The sequence below is a fragment of the Carassius carassius genome, chromosome 37 (assembly GCF_963082965.1).
Source record: "Carassius carassius chromosome 37, fCarCar2.1, whole genome shotgun sequence".
NCBI classification, from domain to species: domain Eukaryota; kingdom Metazoa; phylum Chordata; class Actinopteri; order Cypriniformes; family Cyprinidae; genus Carassius; species Carassius carassius.
Window position 1 is genome coordinate 15442690 of NC_081791.1, and position 21327 is coordinate 15464016.

General features: G+C 37.1%; 2 protein-coding genes across 2 annotated transcripts; both read left to right on the top strand.

The window, feature by feature from the left end:
• Positions 1-180: 180 nt before the first annotated feature.
• LOC132118156 (immunoglobulin superfamily member 21-like) lies at positions 181-9843 on the top strand. Its single transcript, XM_059527760.1, has 10 exons — positions 181-443; positions 4174-4286; positions 5131-5252; positions 5379-5497; positions 6479-6594; positions 6737-7217; positions 7882-7982; positions 8454-8646; positions 9077-9115; positions 9199-9843. Exons 1-10 carry the CDS (start codon positions 386-388, stop codon positions 9273-9275), a joined length of 1419 nt encoding a protein of 472 aa, XP_059383743.1. The 5' UTR covers positions 181-385; the 3' UTR covers positions 9276-9843.
• A 544-nt stretch (positions 9844-10387) lies between these two features.
• LOC132118157 (short-chain dehydrogenase/reductase 3-like) lies at positions 10388-19900 on the top strand. The gene is made up of 6 exons (XM_059527761.1): positions 10388-10859; positions 13661-13804; positions 18301-18420; positions 19163-19401; positions 19491-19616; positions 19761-19900. Exons 1-6 carry the CDS (start codon positions 10662-10664, stop codon positions 19843-19845), a joined length of 912 nt encoding a protein of 303 aa, XP_059383744.1. The 5' UTR covers positions 10388-10661; the 3' UTR covers positions 19846-19900.
• The last annotated feature ends 1427 nt before the right edge of the window (positions 19901-21327 follow it).

The following is a 21327-nucleotide window of genomic DNA, read 5'->3' on the forward strand; positions in this document are numbered from 1 at the left end:
TAAAATACATTTTACAATTTTACAGTAAACACAGAAGTGTTTTATACTAACCTTAATATGTAAATAACGTAGCATGAAGTGTTTTTCCCTGGGCAGTCGTTTGCTCCGAGTGCTCGGGGTTACTGAGCGAGTGTGAGTTAATGACTGCGCGCGCACGAGAGAATGAATTCATTCAAATCTGTTGCTCTGGTGAATCTGCGCGCGAGAGATGCTACTGCTGCTGCTGCTGCTGTTCCCTTAGAAGGACACCATGAGAAATCACAGGCAGAATCGCGACGAGTTACTCAGTATTTCAGCTTTGTACGGAGGATGACTTTTACATAATATTAAGATGGAATACTGACACTCTTGCAGCATTTACTGGTATTTAAATAACGCAAAAGAGATGAGTATAATTACTTTATCTTTGCTCCTGTGTGCTGACCTACTGGATTTCGTTATAGGTAAGTTTTACTTGAATTATGTATGATTTAAGCAGAGAACAGCTGTAAAAGTCATACCATGCTGATATTTTCTCTGCACTTAATTAAGAGTCGCGCTTTGGACTGACTGTATAGTATATATGTCCGTACTTACATTTTGGTAGGTTCATACCAAACCACCTAAAGCACATCTGCACTATATATTTACAGCCAACTTACAGGCTATTCTTTTCCACACTGTATGAATGATTTCTTGATTGAGGTGACTTGTCCTTTAAACTCAGGTGCACTTGTTTAATGTTTTTGATGGGTGGTTATTTTGAGGATAAAGCTTAATCTTTTGTCCTGACCCAGTTTTATGAGGGGTTATCTGCACTCTGAAATAATTAAAGGTCATTGATTGCAGAACAGTAGTGCAGGTATATACAGTTAAGAGCAAGCAGATATATAATATTATGTAATAAGTATTTTTAATTTGAGGGTGAGTAGAGTTCATTTTTTTCTTTCAAGCCTAGTATGCATGCATTGAGAAACAGAGTGCTTGTTCTTGACATGAATCAGTAATTCTAGCCATCAAATTCTTTACTGTAACTTAATAATGCTGCCCTAGCATCCTGTCATGTCTCATTCCCTTGAGTTGAGCACTTAATGTCACCGGTCAGATCATATTAGAGGTCCAGAAGCTTTGAGAAGTGCACATTTAGCTGTGTTTCTTTATTTGTAATCATAGATATGTGATTTAAGCCTTCTGTGTTTTGCTTTAGTTCTCAAGTCTTCAACAGATTTCATATTCAAGTTTTATCATGATGCATATATAGCATGATTTTTGGACTTTCATTTAATGAGTTTCACAGAACTGGAACTAACACTAGAGTAAATAATAATGATACTGTTTAGTAAAGGTTATGATTTACAGCTAAGATTGGGGCAAATTCATTGTAAAGGTTTAAGAATAAGTCATTACAAACCAGTACTGATTGGACGTTAATGTAAATATGGGTGTGAAGAAAGAAAACACATCTCCCTATATGTGGTGACCTAGCAATCGGTGTTTAGCTGATGTCATTGATTATTTTTGATCAATTTCTCCACTGTTTCAGACTGTGTCATCATATTCACAGATAACACAAAATTCTTGTGAGTACACTAGGCATCTTTAATACACTTTAACCTTTGATATGCTTTTATGCATGTTTATATAATCAAACAGATTACTGAAATCATCACAGCGGCCCAACTAATCCTTACACATCACCATTAACATTTCCAACCAACTTTGACATTTGACCAGAGATTGATTTTCTGTGATTTCCAAGATTATTGCAGTCTATAAAAGGTGCTTATGTGGTGTGGGACTGTCATAAACCCTCAAAATAGACAGTCTCTACTCAGGACATTCTCAGTGTCCTGTGTTGCATGTGGGGCAGCCTATAGATTCACTTGGTTGGAGAAAATACCATGGATTAGGGAAAGAAGAAAAAACACACACACACACACTGAAAAAAAATAATCCATTCACTGACGTCACAGTTAAAAAAGCCAATACGGTGGAGCAGTGGGATTTTGTAGGTCAGTGAATTTGTGACAGATTATAGGCCGATTGCCTCCCACTCTGATGCCTGTGCTCGGTACATGGTGACTGTTTCAATGGAACTGCAGCACTCAGCAAGACACGGCTGCTTTCACACTTGTTCAAGATATGAAGGCATTTCATGCTGTCTGTCTGATGTTGGTAAAAATTTGAGTAACAATTGTAAACTAAGTCCTTTCATTTTATTAGGACAGGGACACAGCTCTGGCAGCACTGATGGCCATCTTTGTGACAACCATTATGTAATACTGTAATGCACTAAACAATGAGTGTGTAGCATCTTTTCAAATCCTTTTTTAAACAGATGGGTGTTTGATTTATAGTGTAGAATTTATAGTCTATTTAGCTTTGTTTTTTGTTTATTTGTTTTGTTTCGTTTCACTTTGCTTCGTTTGATTTAACTTTTTGTTTCTTTACCTTTTTCTTCTTTTTTGATTATCCAGTATTTATAGTAGATTTTGCATTGTGTCTAGAGTTTGTAAAAAAACTGTAATTGGGTGGTATTTTTTAAGATTTGCTTTGTTTTTGTTGATTTTTTTTAAGCTTTGTTTCATTCACTTTTAACTTTTTTATTACTTTACAGTTTCTTATTTTTTGTAGCTTTTCACATTGTTTCTTTTGAGTTTACTTTGTTTTGTTTCTTTACATTTTGTTTTATTGTGTGTAGCACTTACAGTGATTTTCCTCGTTTTAGTTTTTTTGCGTAGTTGTAATGTTTTTTAAGGTTCTTTAGCTTTTATTTAGTTTCTTTACATTTTGAAATTTTGCTTTGCTTTATGTTCTGTTGTGTTTAGTTTTGTGTTTTGTTTCACATCGCTTCAAGTGAATGAAAACATCCTGCAACGTTTTAAATCTGAAAGTGCACATGTATGTGTTAATAATGTTTCATATTCACATCAACATGAAAAATGAGCATATTGTCTGCCCACTTGTTGTGTGGTAACGCTGTAAGCAGCACTGCACTCACAAATGCTGCTTTATCAGGCATTACAGGCATGATGAAATGAAAATGAAATCGACCCATCGGACCAATCACAGCAGAAAAATCAATAGTTATACAAATCATTTGGGAGTCGTTGAGCAAATACAGTTAAATAAAATAAACCAAACTAAACTAAAATAAAATAGTGTTTTTTGACCTTGCATGCATGTTAATCTGTTGTTAGGGTCTCCCAAAACCAAAATATGAACCTTTCATAACATAATAGGGGCACTTTTTTAGTTTTAATTTGTTTCATTTCATCAGAGAGGTACAATACCTGACAGACATGCACCGATGAGTCTTGTTTTGGAGTTTATTTTTATAGTATTTATTTTTTTATTTGTTTACTTTTTTATACATAAGAAGTTAGATTTAAAAAAAATTGAAATTAGGACCATTGCCTGCAATATAGATATTGACTTTACGTCAGTTTTTCTAGATCAATGTCATACAAGCAGAGTTTGTTAAATAATGGATAATCATGGATACACTTCACATATAATGTGCTGATTAAAGTCTGTTATTTATCATTTATTTTAAAGTTTATTTTTATAGAGTAATTTACTTTGATTTTGGGTTCTGTTTAGTTTTTGGTTTGCTTTTTATTTTGCTGTTTTGTTTTGCCATAGCTGAGAGCAAAAATCTATGAATATGAATAGTCTGTATTACAGACTAATATGTCTGTAATACAGACATTGTTTTAAGAACAGTTTTTTTCTGGATCAGTGTCATTACAAGCAGAATTGGTTGAATACTGGATAATCAGGTATACCTGTCAGGTATGTGCCAATGAAATACTGTTATTTCATGCTGTGAGGAGATTAAAAATTAATGAAACACCACAGAGACATCTTCTTGCGGACTTCTCAACATCCATTAATATTGGTTTTTGCAATCATGCTTCTGATCTGAAATATTCACAATTTGGATCAAGAGCTCATTATATGTTATAATTTCACTGTCATTGCAGTATGACCTCTCTTGGGGAAGGTTTATAATGCGTTCTTCAAAAGCACTCCGTTTTGCTAACTTATGACTTAATGAGTTCAGGAATAAGGAGAGCACTGTAATTTTGCTAGAACTCATTGCTGGTAATTTGAATGGGATTTTAAAGGAGGGCTGTGCAATTTGAGGATGTAATAATGCATTCAGAAAGTGACACTGCTATCTTTTTCCAGGTTATTTAACAGTCACCATTGAGCCTCTCCCTCCTGTGGTTATGGGGGACACAGTGACTTTGAAGTGCAATTTCAGGACCGATGGCAACTTACGAGAGATTGTGTGGTTTCGGGTAAGTGGGGTCCGAGCTTCATCTTTGCATGATACGCCTTTTATTTCAGCATCCTGGAAAAAAATAATCACTTGTTTTTCAGTGTGCTACTTTTTGCGCCTTTTCAAACTATTTTAGTTGGAAAATTGACATTGTGAGAACAGAAGCTGTCAAAAATATGAAAATAAATTCAGGATTAAGAGTGAATGGCTCAGTGATTTTAGGACAAGCTGTTTTCATTTTTTCGTCACACAGAGACATAAGTGTGACAGGTTTGATGAGCCAATGGATAAAACATTCAATTAAACACATCAGTATGCCAATATATTGCCATGACATTTAAAAAAGACATTTCCAATATATCATGTTTATTTAATTACTTAGAAAATCATAAATTATTTTTGCTTTTCTGCATCTATCCCCCTCCGCTGGAAATCATACAAACTATTAAAAATGTATAGAGAACAAAACATCAAACCATTTTGTTTATTTTTTTTTAAAAATTAAGTATTTGACACCAACTGGTAAAAATGTATACTTTATCTTGAAAGCAATGAATTTGCTTTGAATCTAAGTGTCTGCCAGGTGCATAACTGCAAATGTGGTTGTCAGATGTTAATGGATCTTGTCCATACTGTAGTTAATAAGATGACTTTATACATGCACAAAAAAAACAAAAAAAAAAAAACAAATTTTAACTATGTAAAAACAATTTTTAACTATTTCTGAACTTACAAGAACATTTATACAAATTATTGCAAATACTCAATTATTTAACGTAAGTAGAAAACATGTAAATGCAAAAAAAAATCTCTCAACTTTCTTTTACCCAGTACATGATAGTATATTGTTCTTTTTTTCAAAGGTGACAGAAGGTGGAACATCAAAACAGAAAATTTTCACCTACGACGCCATGTACAACACCAATTTTTCTCACATGGAGGACTTCCGCAGACGAGAGGACCTTGTTTACCAGTCAACTGTCAGGTTATAGTTATATCCAGCAGAGCGCAGTTTATAGTGGATATTACTTGGCCTTCCTCTCGGCACGCACAGTGCTATTTTTATGACTGCTGTTATGTGTTTAGACAGATTGTTCCTCACTGTTCTCAGGCTCCCTGAGGTCCAGATGGAAGATGATGGACCATATGAATGCCACGTGGGGATCTATGACAGGGTATCTAGAGAGAAGGTGGTCTTGGCATCTGGGAGTATCACTCTTAATGTCATGTGTAGGTTCTAGTTTTAAACCATCATACTCAATTTCTATGTTGAGGCATTGTATGTGGTCATAAAAATGCAGGGATTTGCTTTAGTATCTGGTTGGCTCAACAAAATCCATTATATTCTGTTATTAACTGCCATAGTTCTTCTAAAAGTCATGTTCTTTCAAACCTGTGTGACTTTCTTTCTTTTGGGTACATGAAAGAAAAACTTTGGGCCCAACTGACATTCGTTGTATTGACAGAAATATTTTAATTTGTGTTCCACACAAGAAAGAGGTTTGGAGCAACACGAGAAAGAGTCCATCATGGCAGAATTCTCATTTTTGTGTGAACTATATCTGTAACCTCTGGAAAAAGAAAAAACATTTCAGTGCACTTTTCTGTTATTGGAAAGGATTCTCTGTAAATGTAATACCGATAATGGAAAATTCATGATTAACTACTTGATAAAGATGCTTATTTTGATTGAGCAGTGTTTTAGCCTATAGTATAATAACAGTGTGTACTGAATATCTTTTTGGTATCAAAACCAGGACAATATTTTCAATTCTCAGTCTCTCTATCTTAATTGCTTGTGCAAGTGCGTACATGCCCATAACTTTCATGCAATTTCCCTCGGCATGCACTTGTAAATTAATACATTTCAATCAGATGTAATATGCCGTGACATGTAAGTGAGATACGAGCTAGAGTTTATTTCATGGCAACTAAGAAATCATTAGAAAGATTTCACATGGATTACTGACTTAAAACAAGAGATTTTGCTATTGTGATCTAAATCTTGCCTATATTAATGCACTTTGCTTATAAACTGAAAGCTCATTAAATGAGGATCTCCTGGCTTGCGGTCTGAAGCACAAAAGTGCCCCTGAGGGAAAGATACTAATAATTACTTTGAATGCTGCACTGTCCTCTCTGCTTATCTCTTTGAATTGCTGGTGAAGCTATTGATTTATAATGAGTTTTCAATGTCTTTGTTTTTCTCAGCTCCACCAAAATCAATATCTGTTGAGGCAGCAAATCAGCCAGCTCGATTCAGTCGCTATGAGGCTCAAAATTTCACGCTTGTTTGCATTGTAACTGGAGGAAAACCTGCCCCGGTGGTTAGTAGAAGAATTAAAAACAAGCTCTAAATTAAAACCTAAATAAAGACGGACATGCACAAAGCGGAGGTTATTTAAATGGAAATGTGTTTCTTTGCCGTTCAGTTGTAACTTCTCATAATTATTTCTTCACCAAACTCAGGTGTACTTCAAGAGGGATGGAGAACTTATAGAAGTCCATCCTTTCACGTCTACTGAGAAAGTGGAAAACAGAGGCTTGCTCGCTGCCCTAGATAACCAGCCGCTTCTAAGTCGAGAACTGGATGATACAAAAGTGCAGAAGTCTCTTTCTTTCCTGGGCCCTCACAGCGAGCCGGTGCGTCTGGATAAGGACCGGCCCCAGCGCAGTTACACATCTGGAGCCCCTGGTCAAGAGGAAGCCAGTCCCACCACAGAGGTCATCCCAGAGACTGTGATCAGCCGAGAGTTTCCCCGCTGGGTGCTGAGCTCAAGCCCGATGTATTACTTCAACCATACGCAGTCTGAGCTTCATGACGGTACTTTGGAGGTCCAAGCCATGCTGACATGGCACTTGAACCCACAGCTGGACAATGAGGCTCTGTTCACCTGTGAAGTCAAGCACCCTGCTCTTTCCATGCCCATGAAGGCAGAGGTTACACTCTGTGAGTGTCCCTTTATATACGTTACCAAATACAGTTACTGAGTCTAAAGGCCCGTTCACACCAAAGACGATATCTATAAAGATAATGATAAAGATATAGTTCTAAAAACCATTCTCAATATAAAAGAATAGCAGGGCCCACAGCACAGTTATAATGATAAAGGCACAGAGAAACGATATCATTGGAATCAATTTCAGAAAGATTTTTTCCAGCTGATAAACAAAGTTAAACAGATAAACAGACGACATTGTATGTTTATTAGGGTCTCACAATATATTAGAGTTTTTATTTCATATTTTCATTATGTTTGCTCCTTTTTCCTGTTTCTACACTAAGATTAACTTTACTTCAACATTTTCTTCATCTTCAGATTTGGCAACACTATTAAATGCAATCTTGAGCAGTTAGCAAAATGAATATAAATTTTTCATACTGTACATAAATTTGTGATACCTAAATTCACTTTAAAATTATTGATTTTAGTTATTGGTCTTTTTGAACTATATACATATATATTTTAATGCTAGTTACTGTTACCACATTAGACTAAACCTTACTGTTTACACAGGGTATAACATATATATATATATATATAAATGGAAGACCTTGACTCTCTGCCTCCTCTGATATAATGACAACACTTTTACTTCTCACTGTTTACAAGCTGCTCCAAAAGGCCCGAAACTCTCTGTGGCACCAAGCAGAGCAAAAGTGGGAGACACGGTTCGCATCAAAGTGGAGGGATTCCAAATGGGGCCCAAAGCGGTACAATCATGAAAGAAGAAATGTTTCTAGCATATAAAGTGGTGCAAAATAATTATTTGCAAACAATGCAGCTTAACAGTAGCAGTGATTCATGTTTTTGTCTCAGCAGAATATGCCTGCTCTAATTTGAATGCATGGCAACAGCAATGGCAAATGTTTTACATTATAATGCCTACCAATGTCTTTCGGAAATGTTGAGCTAAATAATTAAGTTGCTTTTGATAATTTATAGTGTACCTTAAATGTCTTTGAGAGCTTTTTTTGAAAACTGTTTAATATTCTCTTCAAGTATAAAATATATGAGCAAATGAATACTGCCAGTGGTGTTTAGCTAATGTATATAAATGATTAAAAAGAGTCTCCCTAGCAACTCCTCATAAATATTTTAGCTTTGTTTGTAATGTTTCACACTTGCATGTCTAAAGATATCAACTATATATCCAATATTTTGGTTTTCTCTTTGTGCTACAGAATAAAGTGTTTCCAGAGCCTCTTTTCACATGGACACGTGTGGGAGGACCTCTGCTGGATGGAAGTGAAGAGAGATTTGGGAAAGTACTGGTTCTGGAGAGAGTCCCAGCTGAGCTCAACGGATCCATGTATCGCTGCACGGTCCAAAACCCATTGGGATCTACCAACACTCACACCTGCCTCATAGTATTTGGTCAGTATACCAGAAGATGCATCACAAATAATTCAAGTGGTTTGTAGCCAACACTTAGATGCCTGTTCAGTTTCTACCTAAGATGTGTCTGCTTCACAATGCTGGATCCACATCTAACGCTCAGAGTGACTTTATCCAGCACTCGCATACATTAAAATGTTCAGTCCATTGCCAAACATCCCTATTTCTTACAGTATTTTATTTGTACTCAATAATGAAATGTCCCATACTGTTTAGTGAGAAATAATCACAGTTAGCTGTTTATATTCAAAAGACATCACAGTGTTTGATCAGTGGGCAAAAAATAAAAAATAAATAAAATAGTGCACACACAGTGTATGGTATTTTTTTCATACCAGCATGCATAACCATTTATAGACATGGTTTATGGACCATTTACAGTTTAACTAAAGTTTACATTTTTTAACAGAAAATCCCAGGATCAAGAAGGAGACTAAACAACTGAAGTGTAAGGCACAAAAACGTCCTACACATGACATATCCAACAGTATTGTAGATAAACTCTAAACATGTCTGTTAAATAATTTTCAGTTGGCAATTCTGCTGGAGACATGCTTGGGCCCTCACTGATGTTGCTGCTGTTGTCATTGACTCTGGAGTTAACATGAGCACTATGGGATGCGCTTTCCATTAGTAACCCTGTCTGATACTCTGTCAACTCCTCTGCCATCTCTGTTGCTGTCCAGCAGCTACGCTATAATCCAGGACTGAGACTGCTGCAGAGAAATATGTGCTCAGAATGAGAACGATAAGCTCAACCCACCCTGACCCCCCCAACCATGTGACAACGATTCAGCTCAGTTTTTTCCGCACCTGTTTTGGCACAATACACTGACATATTCATGCTTTGACTTTATAAACTCTACATTGTATTTGTGCACAGCTGTGTTGCAGAAAAGGATTAGAGAGAAGTGGAATGGGACGGCCCACATAGCCTACAGATAATCCTGGACATACATTACAGCTTTCATCATTCTAAACAGCTTATTGTAATGTCATTTCATTAATGTTGTTCTTTATATCCCAGCTGTTGAGTGCAAAATCACTTACTTGACTTCATGGTTCAAGCTATTGGATGTTGAGAATGAGATTCACCTACTGCATATGACCTCTAGATGACGGTATAGATCTTTAGACATAATACCTTTTTTATGCATTAAATGTCCATAGACTCTTCTGGCTGGTGTGCACTGAGAAGTTCCTCAAGCAGTTATGTAAAGCAGTTATAGCGCAACCTCATTATCTCTGCATCTCTGATACAGATATATTTTAATTTAATTTCTTTCTTTTGTTTGAACAAAATGTAAATGCTGGCGTGACGGAGAACGTTCCCTGTTAGCTGTGAAACTCGAGTTTTCCGAGTTCTTGCTACTGAGATTAACTATTTAATATAGCGATTTTTGCATGAAAACGTCTGAGGATGTTTGAAAGTTGGATAACAAAACAGATACACATTACTAATGAGTCTCACAGCAGTTTACACGATGAGCCCCTTCGAGTCTTTAACAGTGATCATCATGAATTATTCACGCAAAATGAGAGGATAACAGTGTAGCATAAATTATAAATAAATATTTCACTAATTATTTCTCTCAATTTTCGTACGATAGCCTACTTGAGTTCCGTCCCGCCTCTTGAGATAAAGCGCACGGAGACTGGCTGATGTTATACCGTTCTCCACGCACTTTATCGACACACACACACACACACACACAGAGAGAGAGAGAGAGAGAGAGAGAGAGAGAGGGAGAGAGAGAGGTCTCACGTGTGACAGTTCTTCATTCGTAGGTAGGCAAGACATTTGGCAAGCTGATGACCCTCTCGCACTTTAAGGGACTTTCTTCTTCAGACCAGGAGAGCTGGACGCATTTACAGTTACTCAGAGAAGAACTTCAGCGTGCCTTTTGACAGCTGACAAGTGACAAGCAAATTCGCTTCTTGCGAGCTTGTTTTAATCCACAAACTCGATAGAAAGATCGGACTATCTGAAAGTCATGATGGAGATGAAGGTGCTGGGATGCGCGTTGCTTTTTCCTCTCCAGATCTTCTTTTGCTTGTTGAGGGCGATCGTGCGCTTGTTTACGCGCCAGAAGCGCAGAGATCTGGGCACTGATGTGGTCCTCATCACTGGAGGAGGAAGAGGAATCGGCCGTCACCTGGCTAAAGAGTTCGCCAAACAAGGAGCAAGAAAGGTAAGGCTGCGTTAGCGTTTTTATTCGGTTAAACGCAATTCATCATGCTTCTTAATTTAAAATAAAATAAAATAAAATAAATTGAGTGCTTATTTCAGTCTTAATCAAGGACCGCATATAGAAAATACATCTGAGCTTTTTAAAGAAGTTTTATATATATAAAAAAAAAAAATCTGTTTGTATTGGTTTGTAATGTGTATTGCGAAACGTAACTTGAAGTTCTAAAGCGCAATCTGAGGTTAGTCTCGCGCAACACAAATTGTAATTTGGCGCCACTAACGCGATAAGATAAACAAACGTATTTATCTACAAAACGTTTTTGAACAGAACAATAAAGTTCTGTTATACATTTGGATAGACATATAATAAAAGGAAACTTAACGTGGCTATTTATCGACGTAACCCCGCCATAACGGAAAGCGCGCACGCGGCGTACCGTTGTTATGGTTACCTCCTCTGGCGAATGTCACTTCTGTTCGTTAGCGTCTAAGTTACAGGTATGTGGAGACAGGTGAAAAAACGCCGGTTTAAATATCGCTTTCAAAATTGCTCACTTGCTGACATGGATTAAAAATTCACAGCACTCCTACAATACTAACAACATTGGGCCTACGTTTTAAAGTGAGAAAGAGAAAAGGAATCAGCTCAGATTCAGCTCACAAATGTGAGTAACTTAGGACATTTTTCTGTTACATAATTGATCGGCTTGTTTATTATTTCAGCATTACTGACAACCAAACAAAACCAGTAAGGGTTGTGTTTATCTGATTTATTCACATTCATTGCAGTAAACACCTTTTTGGTTGTGTAAATACACTTTGAAATGGCTGAGTTTGTCCTGATGGGGCACAGCATGGCTTTCCAGTCAGCGCAGTCAACAGAAAGTAGTGTGACCTGTTGCTGCCCTCATCTGAAGCCTTGAGTTCTGTTTCATATTCCTCCTGCATACAAACACAGGTGTTTCCTAAGCCTTTATGTCCTTACAGTTGCCCAACAATGGGCTGCTGACAGGCACGACTGTTTTGTTGAACCCAAATCATGTGTGACTCTTCAACCTTCCAGGGAAGTTCAAACTATACCCAGTCATAGCCTACATGATGAACTGTAACTAAATCATCTTGTTTATTATGATTATTGTTAATGAATATAAAACTGATTTATACTTACTATATCACTCTTCCCAGTAATAGAGTAACACCAGTAAAAGCACAAGCATTAAGTGTCAGGAATACATTAATAATACTGTTCATGTGAGGGAGTGGAAGTGTGTGTGCTGCAGTCATGTGTGTGAATGTGTACCCAACATGTATAGGTGTGTGAATGGATCACTTTGCAATGGGGTATCGTAGGCAGAGAAGTACCTTGGCTTGCAGATTGGTTACCACAACCAAGTTCACTGGCAGGTCAGCCAGATTCGCAAAGCAGGGCTGATGATGTCATTTGTGTTATTGTGTGGGCTGCTTACGGCTGAATCCCAGAGGAACAGAGTCAAACAGAAAGCCAATGGAGCTGAAGCTGTGTATGAAAGTCAAGTCAAGCAGACACAAGTTGGGCCTCCTCAATTAAATATTGATCAAATATGTGTTTTATTTCCCTAAGAGAGGGATTAAAAGAGGATGAAAATCTTTCACATCTTTTCCTTATAATCTACTGCATTAGTCTTTGAGTTTAAAACCCTTGAACAGCCTTATAATATTCTCAAATGTACATTTAGAATTATGAAGTTCTACAAAGTTTATGTAAATGGTGAAGGATGAGGTATAAAGGTGGGAAGGTGAAGGTGAATAGAGGCTGACACTCCTATACTCCCAGCTGGGCTTTGGCCCATGCCTGACCCCTCTGGGCCAGCACTAATGAGGGGGTGGTAGGCTGCCCCTGCCCATGTCTCTTAGTGGCTCTGTTGCTTGATTTTTACTGATAATGGGACACTCACCATGTGCTCTTTGTGACATTAGGTGGGACATGAGTCAGGCAGTATGTCACATAAGAAAGCACATCTGTTGCTTGCTTGTCCTATTTCACTCTGTCCCTCTCAAAATTATACTTTATATAAAGGAGTTTTCCAGTTGTCCTATGTAGGGTTACCAGAGGCGCAAGCAGGGAAATACCCTAGGTGGATTATTTTATTTTATTTTTTATTTTATTTTATTTTATTTTATTTTACAGTTGTCCTACGTAGGGTTGCAAGATATGCCGGAGCATTTTCCTGGAAAGCATTTAATTTAATTTAATTTAATTTAATTATGTTTTGTACTGTCACAAAGCAAAAAAATAATATAAAAATAAAATACATTTGGGGGGACCCAGACATGTTCTTGACAGGTTATGTGAGATTCCCCCACACTAATGCTCTCCCTTGAGAGGCTTTGAATAGTGAAGGGTTGCTCAGAAGGTCAGAACATGTGACTGTTTTATGTGTGTATGTTTGTTTATGAGGTGGATTGAGATTGACAGGATAGGGAGGGGATGGACTCATCCTTGTGTTCATTACCTCTCACTGACCTTGCTGAGTGATGGATCTAATAGCCAGAGAGTTAACCGACCTACACAGCCTGACCCTGTCCTCTATCACTCTCACTAGCTCTCCCTAAAACCTCATGTACAATGATAAGGAAATACTTCATTCAGTAACTCCTTAGAGAGCTCAACCTATACATCAATGTGTAGCAATCATGCATAATACATCACAGAGTTAGATAGAGTTGTCCCTCAGCTTACAATGTAAAAACTCCTTCTGTTGTCGAAAAGTGTAAATGATGTTCTGGATGTACTTTACACCAATAATGACTTTCCTCCCTCAGGTGATTTTGTGGGGCCGCACAGAGAAATGTTTAAAAGAGACATGTGAGGAGATTTCCATGACTGGAACAGAGTGCCATTACTTTGTGTGCGACGTGGGCAACAGAGAGGAAGTGTACCAGCAAGCCAAAGTGCTCAGGGAAAAGGTATATTTAAACCCTTCATTCCTTGTCTCAAGAGATCAATAAAAGATATTTTAGCCAAAAGGACTTTACATAGTGACCCCGTCTCAAACATACACCCACAAGACTGTAAGGTTTCTTTTTTTGTCATTTAAGATTTCAGAATGGTGCTCTCTAGCACCCCCTTTTTGGCTGCTAGGGTTTAGGCTAAGGATTTTCAAGTATTTTAATGCCGAAGACTCCCATTCTTTATATAGGCTAGTGCTTTTTTGTCTGTGGGACCCTTGTTCATGCTGTATTCTAAATAAAAAATTGCATTATTTATATTAATTTTACATAATGTACATAATTACATAATTTCCATAATTTTTTACATAATAATCATTTCCGAGCAGCTGAGTCCTTAGCCTTCTTCAAAAACACATCTCTTGCATCTTTATTAGACACTCTAACTCTAGCACTCTCAAATCTAATTCGATTTAATTCTAAACTTGGTCCTTTTAGACTTGCACTCTATTCATTTACTAACTATGGAATGATATTGCGGACTTTATTCAAAAGGCATTGCAAATTGTATTTGCAATTGCGTTTTCAATTTGTGGACGCATAAAATGTGACATAATCCAAACGCAAATGCAAATCGCGCATTACCGTTTTCATTTTCGATTAAGTGAACGCACAGTGTCTGCCAAATTTAAAATGGAAATGCAAAGTCCGTTTGCAATTGTGTTTCCCATATCTTAGGAGCTATGAGCCTGTCATATTTAAATAGCAATATTAATTACAACATTTGCCTTTTCACTCTCTCTGCACTGTGCATGTTAACTGCCAAAACTCAAATGGAATCGCAATACCTTTTGCATTTGAATTTCCAACGTCTACACGGAAACCTGTCAATCAAGTGACAGGGGTGGGGCCGTTTTATTGGGCGTGTTTGCATTGGGAAGTAACGATCGTACTAAAATGTAATATGTTTTTACTAGGGTAAATATGAGTTAACGATAGTGTTTATAATTAAGCCACAGTAGCCACAAATGTACAGTTGTCTTAGACGAATTCTCCTTGATTCAGCAGCTGCACGATGTACAGCAGAGAGTCCTGTCTTGAATCTAGAGATCTGGTGCTACTTCAGTGTAGCTTTGGTAGCTCAGTGGTTAGTGACTGTCATCTCTCACGGCATACAGTCTTTTAGCGCGTGTTCGAAACCCGGGCCGACACAGACGTTCTTTATTTTTTTGTTTATCCTACTAACTTCAGCCGCCAAACGGGCGATCATACAGTGAGGAAAATTGCAGTAGTCAAGGCGAGCTGACATGTTATCAAGTACGCTGCTGTTTGCAGAATTACCGGACCTGCGTCCTCGCAGACATCACACTCCCGAGTCGAATGCACAAAGTCTGAACTACTGAGGATGCAAGTCCGAAATCAGTGGCTGAAGTTAGTAGGATAAACAAAAAAATAAAGAACGTCTGTGTCTGCCTGGGTTTCGAACACGCGCTTAAAGACTGTATGCCGTGAGAGATGACATTCACTAACCACTGAGCTACCAAAGCTACACTGAAATAGTATCAGATCTCTAGATTCAAGACAGGACTCTCGGCTGTACATCGTGCAACTGCTGAATCAAGGAGAATTCGTCTAAGACAACTGTACATTTGTGGCTACTGTGGCTTAATTATAAACACTATCGTTAACTCATATTTACCCTAGTAAAAACATATTACATTTTAGTACGATCGTCACTTCCCAATGCAAACACGCCCAATAAAACGGCCCCACCCCTGTCACTTGATTGACAGGTTTCCGTGTAGACGTTGGAAATTCAAATGCAAAAGGTATTGCGATTCCATTTGAGTTTTGGCAGTTTACATCCACAGTGCAGAGAGAGTGAAAAGGCAAATGTGGTAATTAATATTGCTATTTAAATATGACAGGCTCATAGCTCCTAAGATATGGGAAACACAATTGCAAACGGACTTTGCATTTCAATTTTAAATTTGGCAGACACTGTGCATTCACTTAATCGAAAATGAAAACGGTAATGCGCGATTTGCATTTGCGTTTGGATTATGTCACATTTTATGCGTCCACAAATTGAAAACGCAATTGCAAATACAATTTGCAATGCCTTTTGAATAAAGTCCGCAATATCATTCCATAACTAACACTAGCTTCTCTAATCTTTTTGTATTCTATGTTTTCTTTTTATTTGTTATTCAATTAACAAAAGCAAAAAAGGCTTGTAACACTTTGTTGCTCTATTTTTCTATCTGTTTTTTTATTTTATTTTCTAATTTCCAAAAAAAAAAAAAAAGATCTTGCTCCATGTGCTGCGTTAAGCTAATTGAGACTTGTTATAGCACTTGCATATCATTGCTCTTTTTTGATTTTGTTTGCTTCCATTTTCCTCATTTTTAAGTAACCTTGGATAAAAGGATCTGCCACATGATTAAATGTAAATGTAATAATTAATAATCTTCAGTGTTGGGGAGTAACTAGTTACATGTAACGGCGTTACGTAATTTAATTACAAAATTATTGTAACTGTAATTAGTTACAGTTACTATGAAAAAATGAGTAATTAAATTACAGTTACTTATGAAATTTTTTACGATTACAAAGGGGATTACATTTGAATATTTACACACATCCACATACACATTTAACTGATTTCTTTCCCAAATTGCACTGACTATTCTGAGACATACCGCCCTAATAATTTCCGGGATGCGGAAATACAGTCTGGTTCGTAGAATCCAGTCATAAAAACGAAATGCCTAACGCGGACGGAATATGCCACATTTTGGATGACTAAATCAAAAGTAGGTCAGTACACTTGAATCAAAACATGACATCGACAAGTGTCTGTGAATATTAAGCCCCAAAAATGCAAAATATGACTTGCACATTCTGCGTGTCTGTGGAGATCAGGCGCGGACTGGACACCGGGAGAACCGGGACAATTCTCGGTGGCCTGGCAGCCGATTTTGCCCGCTATTTTAATATCATTATTGTATAATTGCCTGCCGAATGTACTAAAGCGATCATTTGCGAATCCGCCATTTGAGAATTAAATCTCTAATAAGTCATGAATTGTTAGTCATGACTCGCGCGCTCTCCGCGCCTCCGCCAAACGGTTTGGATCAGACTCAGAGTAATCAATGCGAGAGAGAGAGAGAGAGAGAGAGAGAGAGAGAGAGAGAGAGAGAGAGAAAGAGAGAGAATACAGTGGACTGCTGGAGCAGAGAAGCAGAACTCCTGTTCAGGGTTTCAGGTCAGTTTCATCTGTAAAGATGCTTTTTTGTCACGTTGCTCATCAGTCATCACTCAAAATACTATATAAAGCACATCATTATTATCTGTTGTAATGTTACAGTAGTAATTTAGCTGAAAAAAATTCAGATTTTTTTTTATAGGTTTAGGGGGAGCTATGACAGACAACAACACAACCCTTACGAAAATTAACATTTTAATATTTAACTATAAATCCAGAGAAAATGGTTACTATTGTTTAACTGTGGTAACCAAAAATGTAAAATTATTTTACAAATGTATTTATTTAAGAATAAATACAAATCCATTTGCAAAAAAAAAAAAAAAAGGTTATTTTACTTTTATATAGGCTAATAAAAGCATGGTTAATTTTTGTAAGGGAAAAACATGACTCGTGTACAGTATTAGGATTTTCCTATAAAGATATTGTAGAGTATTGTATTGTAAAGTATAGTTTTGTTCAATCTTGAGTATTAAAGTCACGAGAGATGGATAACAGGGCAAAATAAAGAGACTGAAGAGAAAAATAGAAGTGTAGGTGCAGTTCAGGAGAGAACTTTTAATTATTTTGCATGTCCCCAAATTAAAGATTTAAACCTTTTTTATGTCAGGTCCATGCAAAAAATAGTTTTGTCCATGAATTTGTTTGTATGAGTTTGAATTTTCCAGTCTGATTTTTTTCCCAGTCCGCCCCTCCTGTAAATTAATGGCAAAGACATGGTTTCATTTACTACACATAGGCCTACTGAAGCTCGCAGTGTTTTCAACCTCTGCTGCCTCAATATAGGAGTACACGAGCACATAAACATAATTTCTAGAACTGCTCTGTGTCACTTCATGTGCATTTTACTTATTTTGAGAAAACTATCATCATATACAAAGAGACAGCAGTTTAAAAAAACACCAATGTTTCAGGAGTTTATTACACAGAATATGTCACATGCTTATTAGATAACTGTATTTAAGTTGATGTATATGCTTTTATTTATTATTCTTTAATTTTCACAAATTTAGAAAAGTAATCAAAAAGTACTCAAAAGTAATTAGTTACATTACTTTAATAAAGTAATTGAAAAAGTTACACTACTATTACATTTTAAACAGGGTAACTTGTAATCTGTAACCTATTACATTTCCAAAGTAACCTTCCCAACACTGATAATCTTTTATTTTCCTTGGAACCAAAATATTAAAATTTTACTTATCCACACAGTAAATTTGGCTCTAAATGATGTGGTCTAACACAGGTCGGGGATGTCACCATTCTTGTCAATAATGCAGCTGTTGTCCATGGAAAAAATCTTATGGACAGTGACGATGACGCACTCCTGAAAACCCAGCACATAAACACACTTGGACAGTTCTGGGTAAGAAACTAATCAATATCTTAACTTATTTGCTGCTTAAATGCTCAATTTGTTGTAGTGCAGTAACCCTGATTTGAACCTAACATGAACTCTAGATACTCCTGTGTTTTGCAGAACATTTTTCAGTTACTTAACGTTAAGTCACTTGTCATGCTGTAATTCTTGGAAGCGTTCCTCATCATTTAAGCATGTTTTTGCCAAAAGAGAAAAAGTAACACCGCATTCCTCGCATAGAAGAGTCAGACAAAAATACAAGAGAGATTCACAAACAAAAGCGAATGGTACTAAAAGAACTGGTGGAATAGGTAAAGTTAAACATTTAGAAGAAAATGGACTGATTTAGGCTACACACAGTCATGCTTTTTAGGACACATTCATAGTCAATGAGAACAAGAGCTGATCATTGGAGACTTTAGTTGCAGTAGTAGCTCATGCTGAGGATTGCTGTAATATATTGTTGCTCTAATCTCAAACACATGGCGTTTTCTGAATGCCAGTTTTACATAGAGTTTTGCAGAGGAGCCATCATATGACTTGAGATCAAACACTAAATGTGGGCTCATATTTCTGCTGAGCCGGTCAAATATGCTTGTTGACTTTCACCAAAGGTAGTCTAGAGAATACTAGACAATTAACACATTCCCGACCCCGAAGTTCTGAAGCTTTCATTGTTATTGCTGGATTTTCCAGAAGATGGTTGAGGGAACAGAACAATGTGTAATTGTGTCTGTCTCCCCCACAGACCACGAAAGCATTTCTTCCTCGCATGCTGGAGCTCTGCAACGGCCACGTGGTGTGCATTAACTCCATTCTCTCCCTCTCCTCCATCCCTGGAGCCATCGACTACTGCACATCCAAGGCCTCGTCTTATGCCTTCATGGAAAGCCTGACGCTAGGCCTGCTGGACTGTCCAGGAGTGGGCTGCTCCACGGTGCTTCCCTTCCATACTGACACAGAGATGTTCCAGGGAATGAGAGTTAGGTAATGAGCTGCTGGGGCTGATAAACATAAAGACCTAGTTGAAATATTTTTTAAAAAGTGGTCAATTATTCAATGAATATATGTTTTAGGTTCCCTAAGTTGTTTCCTCCTCTGAATCCTGAGATGGTGGCCGAACGCACTGTAGAAGCTGTAAGGACCAACACTGCCTTTGTTGTCCTGCCATGGACCATGCACTTTCTTGTCATCCTTAAGAGGTGAGACTATCACTGTTGTAGGAATCAGAGCAGAATAACATTTTTATTCGCCATTCTGTATTACATAAAATATTATTCATTATTCTATGCATTATATATTAGATATTTCAATTGGCTGCACCTAACTTCTTGATTTCTTCACAGTCTTTTGCCCCAATCTGCCCTGGAAGAGATCCATAAGTTTTCAGGAAGCTACACCTGTATGAACACATTCAAAGGACGGACATAAACTTAGAAGCAGTGTGACTGTGAAAAATCCTCAAAACCATTTTTTTAATGCAAAGCAAGCACTACGTCCAGGAACACCAATCTGTTGCTTTGTGGACGCAAAAAAATTAAAGACTGTGAAAGGGTCATTGGAACAGCGTATCGAGATGGCTTTGTTTTCCCAGGAACTGTAATGTCTGTGAGTTTTATGTGGATAAATTTGGATTTGTTGCCCTATACTGGACTGCACACAGGCATGTAGGTGAATGCGTTCTTTGGATAATGTGATAGTAAGGAGTACAGACTGTTACAATTAAAGGGATAGTTTACCCAAAAATGAAAATGTCCCCATGATTTACTCACCATCAAGCCATCCTAGTGCCATTCTCTTCTGAACTCAAGTACGACAGTTAACGGAAGCTAGAGATTATGGTATGTAAAGTTTTAAATATGGATATTTTGCTTACACAAACGTATCGATTTGCTTCAGAATGGCTTTATTAATCCCCCGGAGCAGTGTGGAGCACTTTCTATGATGGATGGATGCACTTTATTTGGCTTCAGAATCTCAAGCAACATTCATTATAATTATAACATTCATCATCTTTATAAAGATTGGAAGAACCAGGACATTTTTTGTATTCGTCTGAAAGAATAATGTCATATACACTTATAGGTTTGAGGCTGAGTAAATCATAAGGTAAATAAAAGTTTTGGTTGTACTATCCCTTTAATAATTTTACAATGCTCTGAGGTTTTCATCAGGGCCTGTTTGCCCTTGTAAGGTGTGACTTGGGAGTTTTATAGATTTTCACTGATTTTAAGAAGATTTTTGTAACACAAGTCAAAGTCAAGTCTTCAACCACATACGGCAAATGTATATATTTTTCAAATATTTATATTTTTTAAGTTGCTGATATAAAATATATTTACATAAACATCCAATTTCAATATTACGTTTTAGCTGTTTTCTCATTTATCTTTTGGCCATTCTATATATTTCAATCCAAATGTAATACTGTCCAAAACATAATACAAAAAAAAGTTAAGATTGGAAGTGAATGTTCTTTCTCAAAGTATGTATTTTGGTTTAAACTAAATATATATTTTTTTTATTTAAGCAGTACTGTTTACCACATATATTAGAAATATATTTTGGCCAGGGAAAAAAAATGTATATTCTTTTGCCTTATGGGACTTGTTTGAAGTAATTCCAGCATGTCTATCTTCATATTACTGTCAACTTCAAATAAACAGTATTTGAGCTTAAAAAAAACATGGTGAGTGTTATTTTGTGGGTGTTCATGTTGGTTTGAAAACAGGGAAGTGTCAGTCCCTGGCAGTGTGCTTGTTCTGTCTCTGCCAAAACTCACAGGCATTTCATGGTCAGCATTCCACCGCTGCAGGCCAGCCAATCGTGAGCTCACTGTGGGCAGGGTTGTCATAACACTAACTCCGCTAAACAGGAAAGCACACTGGAGAGGGGTCAGCCACTGGAAGACTA